The sequence below is a fragment of the Lissotriton helveticus genome, chromosome 9 (genome assembly GCF_964261635.1).
Source record: "Lissotriton helveticus chromosome 9, aLisHel1.1, whole genome shotgun sequence".
NCBI classification, from domain to species: domain Eukaryota; kingdom Metazoa; phylum Chordata; class Amphibia; order Caudata; family Salamandridae; genus Lissotriton; species Lissotriton helveticus.
In genome coordinates this window covers 56,994,234-57,010,933 of record NC_136070.1, presented here as the reverse complement: position 1 = coordinate 57,010,933, position 16,700 = coordinate 56,994,234, and the positions used below count along the sequence as shown (strand labels likewise).

Genomic DNA, 16,700 nt, shown 5'->3' with positions numbered 1-16,700 from the left:
GCTTCGCCTTACTGAGGTGTGGAAACTGCTCTCATAGCTGAAACAATGGCATAGACCTTTTGGCAAATTCTTAGGAGTCATTCGTTTTTTGTTCTTCAAAAACAAACTCTTGCTTTAGAAGTGTTTTGCTTTTTGAAAAACAAACAAATGTCAATAGTATGGTGTATGGCTGTCAAAACTGATGGTGGCTGTACACCAAACTTCCATTACATTGAAAGGAACTGCTGTATTAGTGGTATACAGAGATGATCGCTGACCAACAGTCATTCTGGCAGCGGAGGCACCTCCGGATGGTGGAGGTAATGTCCTCCGCCATCCAAACGGACACTACTTGGCCACCAAATTTTAAATCAGGCCCTATATCTGAAGGTAGAAAATCTTGGCCGGGCAAAGGTGTGAAAAGTATCCACCCGACCTGAGGATTTGGGCGACCTCAAAATTTGAATGAGTCCCAATCTGAACTTTTCCTATCAAAACCTACGCCAAAACAAACAATCTCATCCGACTTCGAGAAGACTCTTAAAAATACAATCTGTAAACTTGCACCCCTGGAGGATTTTGACTTTCAATTCAGAAACCAAGGGCCCTGATCTAGAGATTGACGAATGAAGTATGGCACAGGGGGTGGCAGAGACTTTATATCCGCGAACCTGCCTATACTTTACCCACCAAATTTAGAGTTCACTGCTTATCCTGTGGTGAACTCTATGGGTCTGTGCGAACCGCCATCAAAAAGGTTCATACAAAGCCAATTAGTATGGTGTACGTCTGTTTTTGGTGTCAGACGCTTACATGAAACTGTATTAAGTTTTTGCTTTTCCAAAAGCAAACTCCCACAGCGGGAGTTTGCTTTTGGAAAAGTAAAAACTAATGACCCCAACACCATGGGAGTTTTTCCCCATGTCGTGGGGTTCATTTCTTAATTTTACTATACAACACCACCAGGATAACGAACGGTAAAAAAAAGCCATATGACTTTCCTCTGGAAATAGGATGGGTGGTTGGATGACTTAACTCCAATAGCCAGTACTCCCTCAAGCCATTGGAGAAATGATTATGCTGAAGGAGGACATTTTATCCATCAGCCTAAACCCGGCGTTCTGCTAACTCAAAATCAAGCAGATGGACTGAGAGGATACTCTAACGCCGTAGCCTTACGTCAAAAGATACAATTTTGGACCAAGGTGTATCCAACCCAGACTCCATCATGGTCACCCTAAAATAGAGCTTATGTCCCAGTCAGCTGCAAAAAGTGACCACTGTGGTGCTTTAATTTTCCTTGGTGATTTTTACCCTACATCTTTAGAAATTCATATCTCCAGTTCTCCTTAGTCGACTTTTTTCGTTTTAGTGTGGTACAAATTTTTCTCTAGTTCACTAAATTGGCTGTGGGTTTTTTATTGTGTTGTATTTCAACTTATTAACTGTTTAGTTACTGGTAAATACTGTACACATTTTCCTAAATTAAGCCTGCCTGTTATGCGCTGTAGCTACCAGGGAGTTGAGCCCTGGTTTAAGTTATTGAATCTCTGTTTTACACTAATAAGGTTGTGGCCTTATTCCTTTTGGTGGACTCCTATCCACCTCAATTGTTTAGCCATTTTCTTACAGAATGGACTCGGGAAGACCAATACCAGTGTGCGATATCATAAGTTTGTGCGCAAAATTAGGTAAATGATTCTGCATACTTGGCTCATTTTGGGGAAACTATTCCTACTGAAAGTATTTTTGCAAGGGAATTTTCCTGTAAAAAAAAAAGCATTTTGAGAGGACATTTTCCCACTTAAAGTACAGTTTGGTGTGATTTTCCCCTTTAGAACATACTTTAGGCAGATATTTTCAACCAGCTTAAAAAAAACCTACACAATTCATGGTTAAAAAAGCTTATTGAAATTTGAGTAGGTGCAATGACAAATTTCTCCTCCGCCAGCGACTTTCAAGAAGTGCATTTGTCATTTAAAAACTAGTGTTCCATATAGTTTTTTCACTGATTTTGAAAGTCAAGTAAGAGTAGCACTATGTGAAAAACCAGGAAAGTCTTTGAGGAACATTGGTTACTAGCTGATGGGCATTTTTCAGAATTTTTTAAGACCATTCTTCCAGAAGGGATAAGTATGTTGTATGTTCTGTGAATTCTTCAAGGACATGATCATTTTGTCCCGGGTGAGCAGATGCTAATCCCAGGCTTAATCCAGATTTTAGGGTTCCTCTTCTTTGGGTATTAAAAAAGCACAGGAAATGGGGGCACTATACAGAAACAGGCCACAAAACACTGAAAGTTTCGAAAAGTCCTAAACACTTGATGGAAAGTATGTGCCAAAACTAAATCGCTTTGACGGCTGGGGAGAGAATCAAAATGGCTTTTGATTAAAACAGAGCCCAGTTGTCATTGGTTACATGGTTGCCAATCCGAATAGGTCCCTAGGCTAGGCCCACACCATTTGGCCATCTTTGGAGGTATGGGCAATCCAATTAAAAACAGCGTTCCTTTTTCGTGACCTGGAATCCACCCCATTATTCCATTGAACTGTGGTGTCACTTTTTTTGCAATATTTTTAAAAATGTACCTTTTCCATAGATGGACTAAAATATTGCTGGTTGTCGCTCTGTCTGCTGCCATGGGATTTCATTTGCCCACCCCTACTCAAGAAGACCTTATTAAGAAAGTTATCTTTGCCTTTTTCATCCTCCTACTGTGGTTTCTTCTCAATTTTTGTCTCTTTTCTGTCTATTTTCCTATAGAGTAACACTTTGAAGCCATCTTGTGTGGCACGTGGCACTGTGTGGGAATTATGACATAATATGGCATCCTTTGGGCCTGATGTTTGTATGAGTATCTTTACACTGCTTAGAACCTACAGTGGTTTACTTAGGTACTTTCACTCCCTTGCTCATACAATGCTTTTCATGGTTTCTAGTTGGGGATGGCTGCTTGGAAGACTCACCAGACACAGCGGATTTCAGCCGGGAGTTCCAGCTGCACCAGCACCTGTTCGATCCAGAGCACGACTACCAAGGCCTTGGAAAGTGGGTGAGTATTTTTGGGTCTGTCCCTTTAAATGTCCTTGGAAGCACTCCCAGGTCATCCCCTTCTGTTGCTTTACTTCTGGGAGAGACTGTAGCTGACCAGGTGCAGACTACTGTCTGTCATTAAGCAGCAAACAATAATAGTATTTCCTCTCCCGAGAACCTTTTAAAGTCACTGATTTGAAGATATTGTATCACTAAGGGGCCATTGTTCTGTTCAATAACTTTACAATATCATGTTGTGAGTCGTTTCTTGGGGCTAGGGCAGCCCTGGCAAGTACTATGCATCAGGGGTTAGACTAACGCATTTTAGTGTGGTGGTCCGCATCACCCCACTGTAATGCATAAGTCACGCAGTATCGTGCCTCCTGACCTCACCGATGCGGTGAGGCAGTCACAAGCAAGATGGGAGACAACCGTCCAGAGCATGTGCTGCTTTGGTAGAGTGCACTGCACTGCACATTGTGCTGCCTGACGCCTCAGTGAGTACAGAACACTCATCACAGTTAGCTGGCACTGGTCATAGCTGAGACTGACTCATTCAGCAAGGGCCGCTGCGTCACATGACATACAACAAGAATCACAGTGTCTCGTTTGCCGATAGAGAAACCACAGTTCTGTTTCTTCTTCACTCTGCCGCCTGGGCCGCCCGTTTGGTGCATGTCTCATTGACAATGTGTGGGCATTGGGATAGATTGTTCACTCAGTGCTGCAGCGAGGCAGAATCATGTGGTGACTTATATTTGGGCTACATTGAAACCTGTGTATGTTTTTTTTTATTTCAAAGATTTTTTTATTGAAGATATTTGTAATACAGTACAATGGTAATGCGGGGGCACATACAGATGGGTTACAGGCATCTTGTGGTACATTCAGCATTTGGCCTGGCGGCTGATATTGGTAGACGGCGTATCTGTAGGCCCCTATAGAATGGATAGAAAGTGAGAAAGGAGGGATAGAGGGGAGGTTGGGGGGGGACAGACCTTAGCAAGTGGGTCTTCTCTGGCCTGCGGCTGGTTGCCCCAACGCAGCTGGGCGGTTCTCTGTCTACGGGGGTTTGTGTGACCCTAAGTGTGCATCTAGGGAGGCCCACATCTCGCTTCTTGCTGTGTGACAGGTTGGGGACCTTGCCGTGATGTTGTCCGCCCCCCCTAAGGAAGGTTACCCAGTTGACCCATCTCTTGAATGTCGCCTTGCCGGTGCTCTTCCAGTTCGCTAACATTGTTTTAACTGCCGCTGTGAGTAGAAGGTCAACTAGGTCCCTGTCCTCCCTAGATTATAGGTCTGGGGCCATGAATGCGGTGGCTAGTCCATCGAGACCTTGCTGTATGTGAAAGGGACACCCCACCTTTAAGGCGTTCAGACAGTCACTGTCCTACAGCACTGTGCTAGCTATTGCCACAGTTCCTCTTCCTCCCAGACAGTGCCTGCCTCAGCATATCACTGCCCCATTCCCCTAGGCCAGTCCTCACCCCCAGGCAGCAGCAATGAAAGAAAGTAGTGTGTGTCACAGGTGCACACATTAACGAAGCCTTAAGGTGCTGGGCAGGAGCAGTGAAGGATGTTTTACCGCTGGCTCAAGAAGCGCTATCTGGCTGGTGTTTTTGGTGAAAAAAAGCCTGTCCGCATGAGTGCACACCTCAGCCTGCACCATCTCTTATACTGTTCACCCCATGCATGAGCAGATCATCCATAGTCTACTGTCACTCTTGTCTTTACTGCTTTGTAAGCCATTTGACATTTTATGTTGAGATGTGCTTAAGTGTCAGAATACCAAAGGAAAAAAACAGAGACTGGATGAAATGCTCGAGTGGCGAAGTTGACATTTTGTGCTCGTTTCGCTTACCCGCAGTTAAGATTTTTTTTAAAAGGGCCATTTTGTGTGAGAATAAAGCTAGAAACGTAGGTGGGACACAACTGCGTATCCTTCCTGAGTGCTTTCTCTTGGGGCCCAGGTGATGCCACCACGTATATGCAATCCACACCCAGGAGACACCAATGACACCCACACAAACAGGAGGTCACAGGCTTCGTTCCTATATGGAGAGAGGCACCAGAAGAACCGTCAACTTCAGAAAATGTCCTAGGGTCATGGAGGGCGTGCATGCGACCCCTGCAAATGTAAGGAAGAAGGAAGTTGTGCGAGCCGGCCTGGAAAAAAAGCTCACCCCCATTGTTGCTGATTAGGAGCAGGGTGCCGTGGTGCTTTATAAAAGCGGGCGCCTGCTAAAATATTAAGCACGGTGCCCATGTTGTTGTTAACATGAAAGCGGGTACCATGCTGAAACCTAAAGCACGGGCTCAGGGGCAGAATTACGATTAGGAGCAGACAGTCAGCGAAGAGCTGAAAAGCGGGCACTGTGCTGCAACATAAGGCATGGCACTCGTATTGTTATTAAAAATGTGGGCGCTGTGCTGGAACCTAAAGCGCGGCACCCAGAGGCGAGACGGCGATGAGGAGGAGACAGTCAGCAAAGAGTTAAAAAGTGGACGCAGTTGCAGGAGAACATCTTGTGCATGCAATAGGAAAACATAATTTAAGAAAATAGCGCTCACAGACTGTAAATAAAACATACTGAGTAACAAAACACACGTTAAAAAGCCAGTCTTCATGGGAGGTTACAAAAGGAGAAAATGAGTACTAAGTAGCCACTACTAAGCTTACTCACTAATCAAAAGCAGCAATTTAGAAAGGACAGTAATAAAAGCCAATTGAAGAGGTGGGCAGAAAATAGGCAGAACTTCAAGTCCATGCCTGAATACAGCATGTCTTGAAGAGACAGCTCAAGCGCTGCCTAAGTGAGACCTAAAAATGGAAAACTCAGGGGTATGCAGTGGTTGGAAGGCAACATGTTGGCAGTAAATAAAACAATCAAATGAGGAAAAGAAAAGGTTGCATATGTTTCAAATATTACTTGGACAAACTGATGAACGTTTGTTTACTCATCCAAAGACAAAAGTCCTATTTCACAATCAAAGTCTTGCATTTATCAAAGTCATGAAGTAAGCATTGAGCTCTGAGAACATAATTTTTAATTCTCTTGTAAAAACATTGAAGCTTTGTGGCAGAATTTTTATCTTTATTGCTAGATATAATATGAACAAATGGTTCCATGCAAAAAAGTTGGCCATAAAAAAATGTATTAAAAAATAGGTTATTACATATGATTCAATTAACATCAAATGCCTATACAAAATATAATAAATCAATAATTTCAAAACAAAAATGTTGCCATTTAAGTTATCGAAAGGTAATAGATAGATACAGCAAACCTAGTCTCATAGTATGTTTTACAAGCAAGGAAACAGGAGTATTTTATCAACAAGATTTCAGTTAGGATTAAAGCCACCCCAAAGGGCTGAAACCCCAAATCATCTCACCTGCTGCTTAACGCACCTGTGTTACATTCTGATAACTTTCATTTATTATTTAACTAAGTAGGACTATCCCTTTAACTGCATGCGACATGTTATGTTTCTTCTTACATTCTGTGTTCTGAACAGAGTTTTCCTGATGTAGCATTCTGCACTTTCTGGTCAGTTGAACCTGACTGCAGCTGTACAAGTAACCTACGCTGTGCTGTTGAATAAACCTTAAAAGTTCAAGCTGTTTCCTGGATTATTACAAAATTTGGCGACGAGGATGGGAGGCGAACCCACGCGTGCATAGCACAATGGATTAGCATTCCATCCTCGTTGTCAGTTACTTCTGGTAGTGGGGATGCAATGAATGTTTATACTGAAGCACTCAATAGATTGGAAAAAAGATTCAAACCCACTGCAAACATTGCCTTAAATCGTTTCAAATTTTACACTAGGGCACAAAAACAGGAAGAATCTTTTGATGATTTCCTCACATCTCTAAGGGCTCTAACATTACATTGTAATTTCGGAGCTATGTCTGATGAAATGATTCGCGACCAAATTATTGTTCATGTTAAGAACAAAAAGATTCAAGATAAATTGTGGTGTATTGGTGATCCCAATTTGGAAGAAACAATTGCCATCGCTAAATCCACAGAGTTGTCAGAAAAATGGATGAACGTTGTTGTCAAACAAAATTCTGATCCTAGTAAAACTACTTCTGAAGAAGAAGTTTGTGTTGTCAAGCCAAAAGTTGACAACAAAAACTTTATTCCCACGCAAGTGAAAACCAAAAATCAGTATGCAATCAATAACAGGAGAACAGATTTTAGTAATAATTTTGTTTCTTGTTATAGATGTGGTAGTAGATCACATGTTGCATCTTTTCAAGGCTGCCCTGCTATTGATAAAACATGTAACGTTTGTGGTAGAGTAGGACATTTTGGTAATGTCTGTACAGAAAGACGTCATAACACTCAATTACGAGCAGGAAAAACACGTCCATCCACTCACAATATTACTCCCGCAAAAGTTTCATCCATTAACAGCAGCAGCGAGTGTGTAGAACAAAGCCTGGATAGAGGTTATGTTGTCTCTATAGTTGAAAGTGGTTGTATTATGGTAACCAGTAAAAAATCACCTAAATGCATCTTTCATGTTTTCACTGTTGCAATCGAACTTATGGTAGATTCTGGTTCTCCTTGGACCATAATTACTAGGGAGTATTTTAATGAAAAACTACAAGATGTATGTGATATGGCTAGTTTTCAACAATCTGATATATTAGCAGAGGGTTTCAATGGGAACAACATTGATGTTGAAGGATTTTTCAAAGTTCCGTTAAGCTTTAGAGGAAGATTAGCCCATATCAAACTGTATATTACAATTAAAGGTATTAATGTGCTAGGTTGGCATGACCAATGGGAACTGGGTATCATGTTAAATCCGCGTGCTAAGGACCCCATTTCACTGTGTAGTGAGCAAGACATGTTAAATGCTATTTGTCCCAGTGAGGTGATAAAAAATGATATTTCCTTTTGGAAAAAAAAATTTGATAAAGTTTTCTCTGATCAGTTAGGAAAATTAAAAAAATGTACGCATAAAATAGTGCTGAAGGAAGGAGCACTCCCTGTTAAGCAAAAGTTAAGAGGCGTTCCTCTCAATGTTAGGAACGAATTGAAGGAAATGCTGTATGATTTACTTAAAGATGACATTATAGAACCCATTGAGTCATCAGAATGGGTTTCGCCCATAGTTTTGGTACGGAAACCTGATCAAAAGTTAAGAGTCTGCATTGATTTGAGGGCACTAAATTCCAACATAATTATAGATTGTCATCCCCTTCCGAATATAAACGAACTGGTTTCTTTATTCGATGGTGCTCAGATTTTCTCTACATTAGATCTCAGGTCTGCGTACCACCAAATTGAGCTCACTGAGGAATCTAAAAAATACACAGCTTTTATCACTCCCATAGGTCTCTTTCAGTATAAAAGAATGCCATTTGGGTTAGCATCTGCTGCCTCTGTTTTTCAACGGATTATGTTCCAAATTTTTAGAGATCTTGATTCCTTTGTTAAATGTTTTCAAGACGACATCCTGATATTTTCCAAAGATGAGTTTGAGCACGCCTCACACTTAAATGAAGTGTGAGGAGAAGTAGGAGAAGTGTGGCTCAATGGTTAGAGCGGCAGACCCTGATGCAGAGGTCTAGCCCGGGACCAGGGTTCAATTCCCGCCTCGGCGGGTCTTGGGCTCAAAATTCCACGGACCTGACAATTCTCGCCTCGGTGCCTATTCCAATCATGGAGTCCCACTCTGCAACTCTGGGCAATAGCTTGCTTAATCTCCACAACGGCCCCCACAACGCTAAGGATGCCTGGCCTCCACCCTGGGGGTGCCCAGGATTGGACACCTCACAGGGAAAGCCAGGATGGGTTCCACAGCGGTATTCGTACAAGCGCCTTGAGACCCTTGCGGGTGAGTAGTGCGCTATACAAGTATCAATTTACAATTTACAATTTACAATTTTTAGTAGACTGGAAAAATCTGGTCTTACCCTCAAGGCACACAAATGCAAATTATTTAATAAATCTGTGGAGTATTTGGGCCATACATTGTCAGGGGAAGGTTTGATTCCAAAAAAATCTAATGTGGAGGCTATTCTTAAAGCTCCTTCTCCAAGCAACAAAGAACAACTGCTGTCCTTCTCAGGCATGTGCGAATATTACAGCAAATTTGTTGCAAATTTCGCTACTAAAATGGAACCACTAAGGAGGTTATTAAGACAAAGTAATGAATTTCTTTGGGAAGCTGAACAAGAAAAAGCATTCACTGACATTAAGAATGATATTGTAAATTCGCCAACTTTAAAACCTTTTAGAATGGGAAAAAAATGTATTATTACCACTGATGCAAGCCTGTATGGTCTTGGGTGTGTGTTGTCTCAGACAGATGGTGCCATGGAATGGAATGTGGCTTTTTCTTCTAGGACATTGAATGAGACGGAGCGCAGATATGCTGTTATTGAACGAGAGTTGCTCTCTTGCGTTTGGGCTATTGAACATTATAGAATTTACATATGGGGCAGTAAGTTCATCTTAAGAACGGATCATAAGCCGCTTGTCCATATTTTATCGGTTGGTGGAGGTTGGAACTCCACGGCAAGAATTGCACGCCTGGCATCAAAATTACAGGAATACAATTTCACTGTGGAATATATTCCTGGAAAAAAAAATGTCACTGCTGACTGTTTGTCACGTTTGCCTTGTGGAAGTACAGTTAATCAAGTTGATTGTCTCAGGGAGGTTGATTTTGTGTTGAGTTTGTCTGATCTTGTTTCTCCTCATTATCAAGATATCACAGAGCAGTATTGGTTGAAATGTCAAGATGATGATGGAAGATTTGTTTTGTTAAGAAAATATCTTCTTGAGGGTTGGCCAAACAAATCCAAGATAAGAGATGATTTACTTCCATTTTACAATGTAGCAGATGAGTTATGGTGTGAAGGAGATTTGATTTTTAAAACGGGTAAATGTATTCCACCAGTTGGTATTCAAGAAATGATACTTCAATTAGCTCATAAAACCCATCCTGGGATTTCGGCCATGAAGCGTTTAATTAGATTGGACTTTTGGTGGCCAGGGATGGACAGATTTGTGGACCGCACAGTGAGGGACTGTAGTGAGTGTTGTGTCAATGACAAAATGTTGAAATTACATGTTCCACCCCTCAAAGCTGTACAATGGCCAGAATTTCCCTGGTATAAAATAGCGTTTGATATTTCAGGCCCTTTCCATGTCTTGCCGGAATCTTCACGATTCGCACTAGTCATGATAGATTATCATTCTAAGTGGCCGGAAGTAAAATTTGTGGCTAAAGTTACCTCTGAAGTGGTTATTTATTTTTTTAAAGAAGTATTTGCGAGAGAAGGTTCTCCTTCTGTCTTAGTGTCTGACAATGGGGTACAGTTAGTATCAGCTGAGATGCAATCAATTTTAAAGAGTTGCAACATCAAGCACATTCGAACATCTCTTTATGAACCACATGAGAACGGACAGGTAGAACGATTTAACCGGGTTTTGAAGGGTTTTGTTGCTGACGCTGTCAAGGAGAAAGGTAATTGGTTGAATGTACTTAGAGAAAAGCTTTGGACTTATCGCATAACTCCTCATACCACCACAGAAGTTAGTCCTTTCAAACTTCTTAAAGGAAGAGATCCTGCTTCAAATATTTGTCCCTGGTGGTTTAAGGAGAAATGCAAAGATTTAACGAAGAATGAAGTTGACATTGGAAAAATTGCTAACAGGGTTTATTGCAAACAAAATAAGTCAGCCTTGTGGTACAATAAAAAATGGAAAACCAAAGAGCATAATCTAGAGGTTGGTGATTGGGTCAGAATCTTGAAACCTTTCATTGTCAGCAAAGGCATGAGTAAATATGGCAGGCCCATGCAAGTTAAAAAAGTTTTCAGTAATACTGTCATTACGCAAGATGGCAAAGTTTGGAACGTGAGTAAAGTTGCCAAATGTCCCATGCAGAATGATATTCATTTACAGTCCTATAGTGATGTAGACAGTGTTAAAACAAACAATAGTTCCTGTTCTGACTCAGTGGCTTCAAGGGTCAAAGTTGATACACGTGTCAGAAGAAGACCCACCTCCTTACAAGAATTTGTTTAATATATGTTCATATTATTTCCTAATGAGGGGGATGTGTTACATTCTGATAACTTTCATTTATTATTTCGCTAAGTAGGACTATCCCTTTAACTGCATGCGACATGTTATGTTTCTTCTTACATTCTGTGTTCTGAACAGAGTTTTCCTGATGTAGCATTCTGCACTTTCTGGTCAGTTGAACCTGAATGCAGCTGTACAAGTAACCTATGCTGTGCTGTTGAATAAACCTTAAAAGTTCAAGCTGTTTCCTGGATTATTACAACCTGTCCAAACAAGCAATGTGTTTTATGCAAATGGATGAGCACATTTAAAATATCAATGTTGTTATTGCCCAGAAGTTAAAAAGCAGAAGGAGTAAACTGCTTTTTCTCAAATTACGTTTAACATGCTGGCATTTTCAAATCTGGAATCAAAATGGGTGCAAAATGCATATAATCTGAAGAAACTGAGCTGGTCCATCCTCCAGAACCAGAAAAGTCAGATCAAGACATCTTGATACAAAAGGGAAAACCATGGGGTTCTTGTAGCTGGGCGACATCTTGGAGCTATAAAGTATAATAATAATAATAATAATAAATCCACATTTGTAAAGCGCACAATCACCCGTAAGGGTCTCCAGGCGCTGGGGGCTATCGGGAAGATTAAGCAAGCTATTGCCCAGAGTCACATGGTGCTGGGCTAATCTGCCGCCGGTGCCAGGGATCGAACTATGATCCCCAAATTCCGGAGTCATTCACCCTAGCCGCGGCGCCACACCTCTTCCTAGGTGTATCCCCTGTGTGTCATCACACTTTGTGTAATAATTGTGAAAGAATGTGAAATGTACCTAACCTTTCACAAAAATGCTGAATTATAAACATTTTAGACTTCATAAACCCTTGCTGCAGATATCCACCCAGAACGCTCCCTTTCGTGGACAGAGTGATAGACCTGCTTATATAGGTCTGCGCAAAGAGCATTCTGCGGCTAACTGCTCCTTCTTACGCAAGTGTTCTGTTAGGCTCAGGCTCTCCTCACCTCCACCTTTGCCTTACGTCTGGTCCTGGTGAAGGGTGGTGCATGGAAGAGACTTTTCTAGTCCATTGCCTTCCTCAGGCTTTTGCCCTTTACTGAAAAGCTCCTCTCTAATATCAGCTCCAGCCCTTGCTCTGTTGATGGGGGAAAGCAAGCCCAACCACCCATTGAAGTCTGTTTTTTTCTAAACTCCTGCAGTTGATCAAATTATGCCTATGGCCTTTAGGCCCATAGGAATGAATGGGAAAGCCATTCCTTATTTGCGATTAGCAATTACCGAATCGCAAGTAAGGAAGCAGTAGAAATCGCAAACAATATTGCGATTTCTACATGCAACCCGTTTTGCCAGTCTTTAATAGCGATTCCTTAAAAATCGCTATTAAGGACTCGCAAAACGGGACTTTGATGAATCTGGGGGTTAGTCTTATATTTCCTTTCTCACCATTCCTTGTCTGCACTGATGTAGTTGTGTCTGTCAAAAGTGTAGGGGAGCATTAGGTGGACTGAAAGTTCAGTATAAGTGTTGGACTTTGCCCTTCTGGCAGGTTCACCCCTAAACTTTTTGCTTTTAATAGTGACCTGGTGTTGGTGATTTTTGGTTTCTGCGCACTTTCACTGTGTCCCAGTGGAAAGTGCGTGCGCACTCTGAGTGCATGTGATGAGGTTGGCCTGCCCTCCCGTAGGAATGCATGGGGAATGTATGTGTCCCTGGTAGTTCCTGATGCGTGGGGTGTACAGGCTCGAGTCTGGTATGTGCAGACTCGGGTGACTGAATGCTGCAAAATGATGTATGCGACGTGTGTGTGTCTAGTATGGAAGTGCCACTTCTAGACATGGCTGTACGTGTGCTGTGAGGGTGCTGGAGTGTGATTGGCTGGAGCTGGCTGGCAAGCCTGGCCCCAGGAAGTCTGGATGGGTCTGCCCAGGAGTGAGTGGAGAGATCAGCCTGAGTGATGTGAGGGAGGGCTGCACCTGGTTCCTGAATGGGGCTGGGCTTTCCCCAGACAATGCTGACTCCGCCCCCTGTCTAACGACCCTAGCCTCCTTAGTGAATGAAAGGGGTGGTTGAGCCATCAAGGGTGCTCCAAAACCAGCTGCGACTGGTTTCCCCCCACCCTGCACCTACAGACAAAGGGATTTCAAGTATAAGAAGGGGCTGTGTCCCCTTACAATTTGTTCTTTCCTGATCTTACTGAGGGGGGCTGCTGCCGCTGCTGGCGCCAGGAGGAATCGCCACTTGGGACTGCCTTCCTGCCTGGAGGGCCCAGTGAGCTGGCCCCTGGCCCAGCCTTGCCCCCCCCCCCCCATCTTACTGCATTCCTGGAGGACTTTTGCTGACCTTGTTGGGCTTATAGCGCCTGGGAGCGCTGTATTTGTCTCCTAGCGCTTGGGAGCGCTGTTTCTTCACCCCAGCGCTGGGAGCGCTGTAATTGTCCTTGAGCGCTGGGAGCGCTTTACTTTCCCTTTTGCGGCTGCCCACGCCGCTTTTTGCCGCTTTTAACGTCCCCTGGCAGGTGCCCACCCTGCCAGGGACTTTGCGCTGTTTTTGGCCCGAGCGTGTGCCCACCTCGCCTTATATTTAAATTAGAGGGAGCACCGAGTTCACCGCCGCCGCCCCGGAGTATTTTGAAACGTTGCCGGGCCGCTGCCTAGTGTGACCCGGAAGTGCCCGCCTCCCTGCTCGGGGCCGCGCTGTCATTGGCGGACACCCGAGGCAGGAAGCCAGGCAAAACCAGAAAAGACGCCCGGACGAGGGTGGGACCGGCGAGTCTCCCTTCCCCTTCCCCCGGTCTGGGGAAGCCTAGGAGTGCCTCAGGAGCAGGCCCCGGAAGTCCTGCCCCCCCCCGCAGGACGAGAGGAGGAGAGCCCTGAAGCCCCGTGTGGCCACCGGTAAAGAGGAGACGACCGGCAGCCTCCCAGAGCCGGTGAGTGGGGCCCGGGGTGGCTTGTGGAAGAGGGGAGCGTCGGGGCACATTGCCGGTGGCCCCCCCCCCTGTGTGCTCACTCCACCGAGGGGCATAATTGATCTAGAGCCCGAGAGGCTCAAGGGCACAGTTTGGATTATTCGGAGCCCCGAGAAGGCTCCAGGCGCCCCACTTGTTTTACGAGCCTGAGAGCCTCAAGGGGCATTTGCTGCATCTCGAGTCCCCCAGAGGGGGCGACTCCAACAAAGGCGGCACACTTGCTACGAGTCCAGAGAGGCTCCCAACCCCTCTTTGTTTCGGAGCCCCGAGAAGCTCAGAAGCGCCTACCTGTCGTGAGAGCCCAGAGAGGCTCAAGGCGCACCAAGTGTTCCCGGGTCCCCCGTGAGGGACTCCACTGCCCAGTGAGGCTGCATCTTTGTTTGTAGAGCCCAGAGAGGCTCTAGGGGGCATTTCTTTTGGTTCTTGAGCCCACGAGGCTCCAACGTGTGGCCCCATTGTTTGCACCAGTTGCCCAGCACTTTGTGGGCAACTGCGACGTTTAGGCCCCTGACTTTGGGACACAGGGCGGCCTAGCCCTAGAGAGGCCAGTTGGCCTAGGGACAGTCACAGGTGGTGACTAATTTGATTTTTGCGCTATTGTGTTGTCCTGCACCTCTGAATGTGTTTTAATGCGTCATGTGCCATGTTCTTACACCTCTGAATGTTTTTAGGCATCATGTGTTTTCCTTCCTTACACCGCTGAATGTATGTTTATGCATCATGTGTTATGTGCTTACACCCCTACTGGTATTGTGATACTTAGGTGGTTGTTCTCCTAGTACAGGTGGTGCTAGTGAGGTCCTGGTTACCAGTAGTTACTGGTTGTGTGCTAAAAGTGATTATTATTATATGTTCTAAGTGATATTCTAAGTGCTAGTTCTAAAAGTGCTGATTCCTGACAGTGGTCCAGGTGGCCCTGTCTTGTACATATCCCCTGTAAATTCTGCCCGTGCCTGTTGGCACATTGTAACGTGTGTGTTTTCATCTAATGTGTTTTGGTGTAATACAAAGGCTATTTTTATATATAACCTTGTGTGGAGTTTCCTTTGTGGTGGGCCTTGGGTGTTGTTGATGGGGGTGCGTGCGCAAACACTTAACTCACATTGCCTCCGAGTTTAGCCTTACTGCTCGTGCTACGTTACCAAGGGGGTGAGCAGGGGATATCTTGGCGTGTAACTCCCTTGCCCTGACGTGGAAGTGGTGGTCTCTGACTGACTTTGGAGCAAGCCCTGGCCAGCCTGGAATCCCATTTCTAACAATAAGATACATTTATTGCATGTGCACCCTTCACAAGGCTCGGTGCACCATCGGGAGGCAAACATGCAGAGGAAAATAGTAAACTGACTTCATAAAAGAAATTAAAAAATTGCTATAATTGATACGTTAGTTGGAAGAGGGCAGAATCATCTGAAACATGTGGCCAATGACCCAGTCTCACCTCAAACCTACGATTTGCCAGTAACTTTTCACAATTGATAAATATATGCAAAGAAACGTTGTTAACTATTCCAGCTCTGTAAGAACCCTCTCCTGCCTGCCAAGGGGACTTGGCCTTCTTTAAAAGGCAAAAAAAAGTCCCTAACACAATCCTATTTCCTAGGGAAATTGCAACAAAGAATACGTGTGCTGGTGGTCAACAGAGTTACTGAACACAATAGAAACAAATGTTGCTACAATGTCAGAAATGCATCAATCAAAAAAAATTAACAATAACAAATCATAATTACAAAAAGAGCCCAATTTTTTCCAATACATTTGTGTACATAATTACATAAAAACAGTCATTAAAAAAGATTCGAATAAACAGTTGTTTCCAAACTTTTTAATGAGACAACTGTTTATCCGAATCTTTTTTAATGATTGTTTTTATGAAATTATGTACACAAATGTATTGGAATAAATTGTGCTCTTTTTTTATCTGATTTGTTATTGTTAAATTTTTTGATTTATGCGTTTCTGACATTGTAGCAACATTTGTTTCTATTGTGTTCCGTAACTCTATTGACCACCAGCACACGCATTCTTTGATTTAATTTCCCTAGGAAATGGGATTGTGTTAGCTTCATGTATTTCCCCTGTCCCAGATTGGTCTAACAGGGGACCTCCCTTTTCTTTTCTACTTCTTTAAAGGGCACCTGATATTAAAAATGTTATTGGGTGAATGTTTCTTAGCAACTTTGGTTGTTTGCGATTGATGTTGATGCTTTGTGCTCCCTGAGTTCTCTCTGAAAAGATGATGTTTATGACTGCTGCACATCTACCGCTTCGTTGTGCTTGACTCTTATGTTCATTTTGTTGTACTTCATTTAAGACATTAGTTTCCGAGGGACTCCAGTCCAAGTATGTTACCTTTCAAATATTTAATGATCAATAACATTGTATTTTATTTCTTTTGCAGAACAAGAAGTTGCTGTTTGGTAAAATGAAAGGGGCACAGAAGAGGCGAAAAAGGGTAATTGTGAATATTAATCTTTTTATACATACATTTGATTATGGTAACAGTAGGATGGGCTTGAGGATGTAAAATATAGAAGGCACCAACTTGAAGGAGGAGATTGTACTCAATGTTTGACTGTTGACTTTGGAGCTGTGGGATGCGACTACTAAACCTAGGTTTGCTCTTAAAAAACAATGTGACCCGGAACCAATT

General features: G+C 43.4%; 1 protein-coding gene across 1 annotated transcript in view; it reads left to right on the top strand.

The window, feature by feature from the left end:
• Positions 1 to 16,700, top strand: part of SCG5 (secretogranin V) — a 65,946-nt gene that overhangs the window by 39,241 nt on the left and 10,005 nt on the right. Inside the window, exons 4-5 of the mRNA XM_078659449.1 lie at positions 2,919 to 3,031; positions 16,449 to 16,502. Coding sequence (XP_078515575.1) covers positions 2,919 to 3,031; positions 16,449 to 16,502 — 167 coding nt within the window. The remainder of the gene's footprint in view (positions 1 to 2,918; positions 3,032 to 16,448; positions 16,503 to 16,700) is intronic.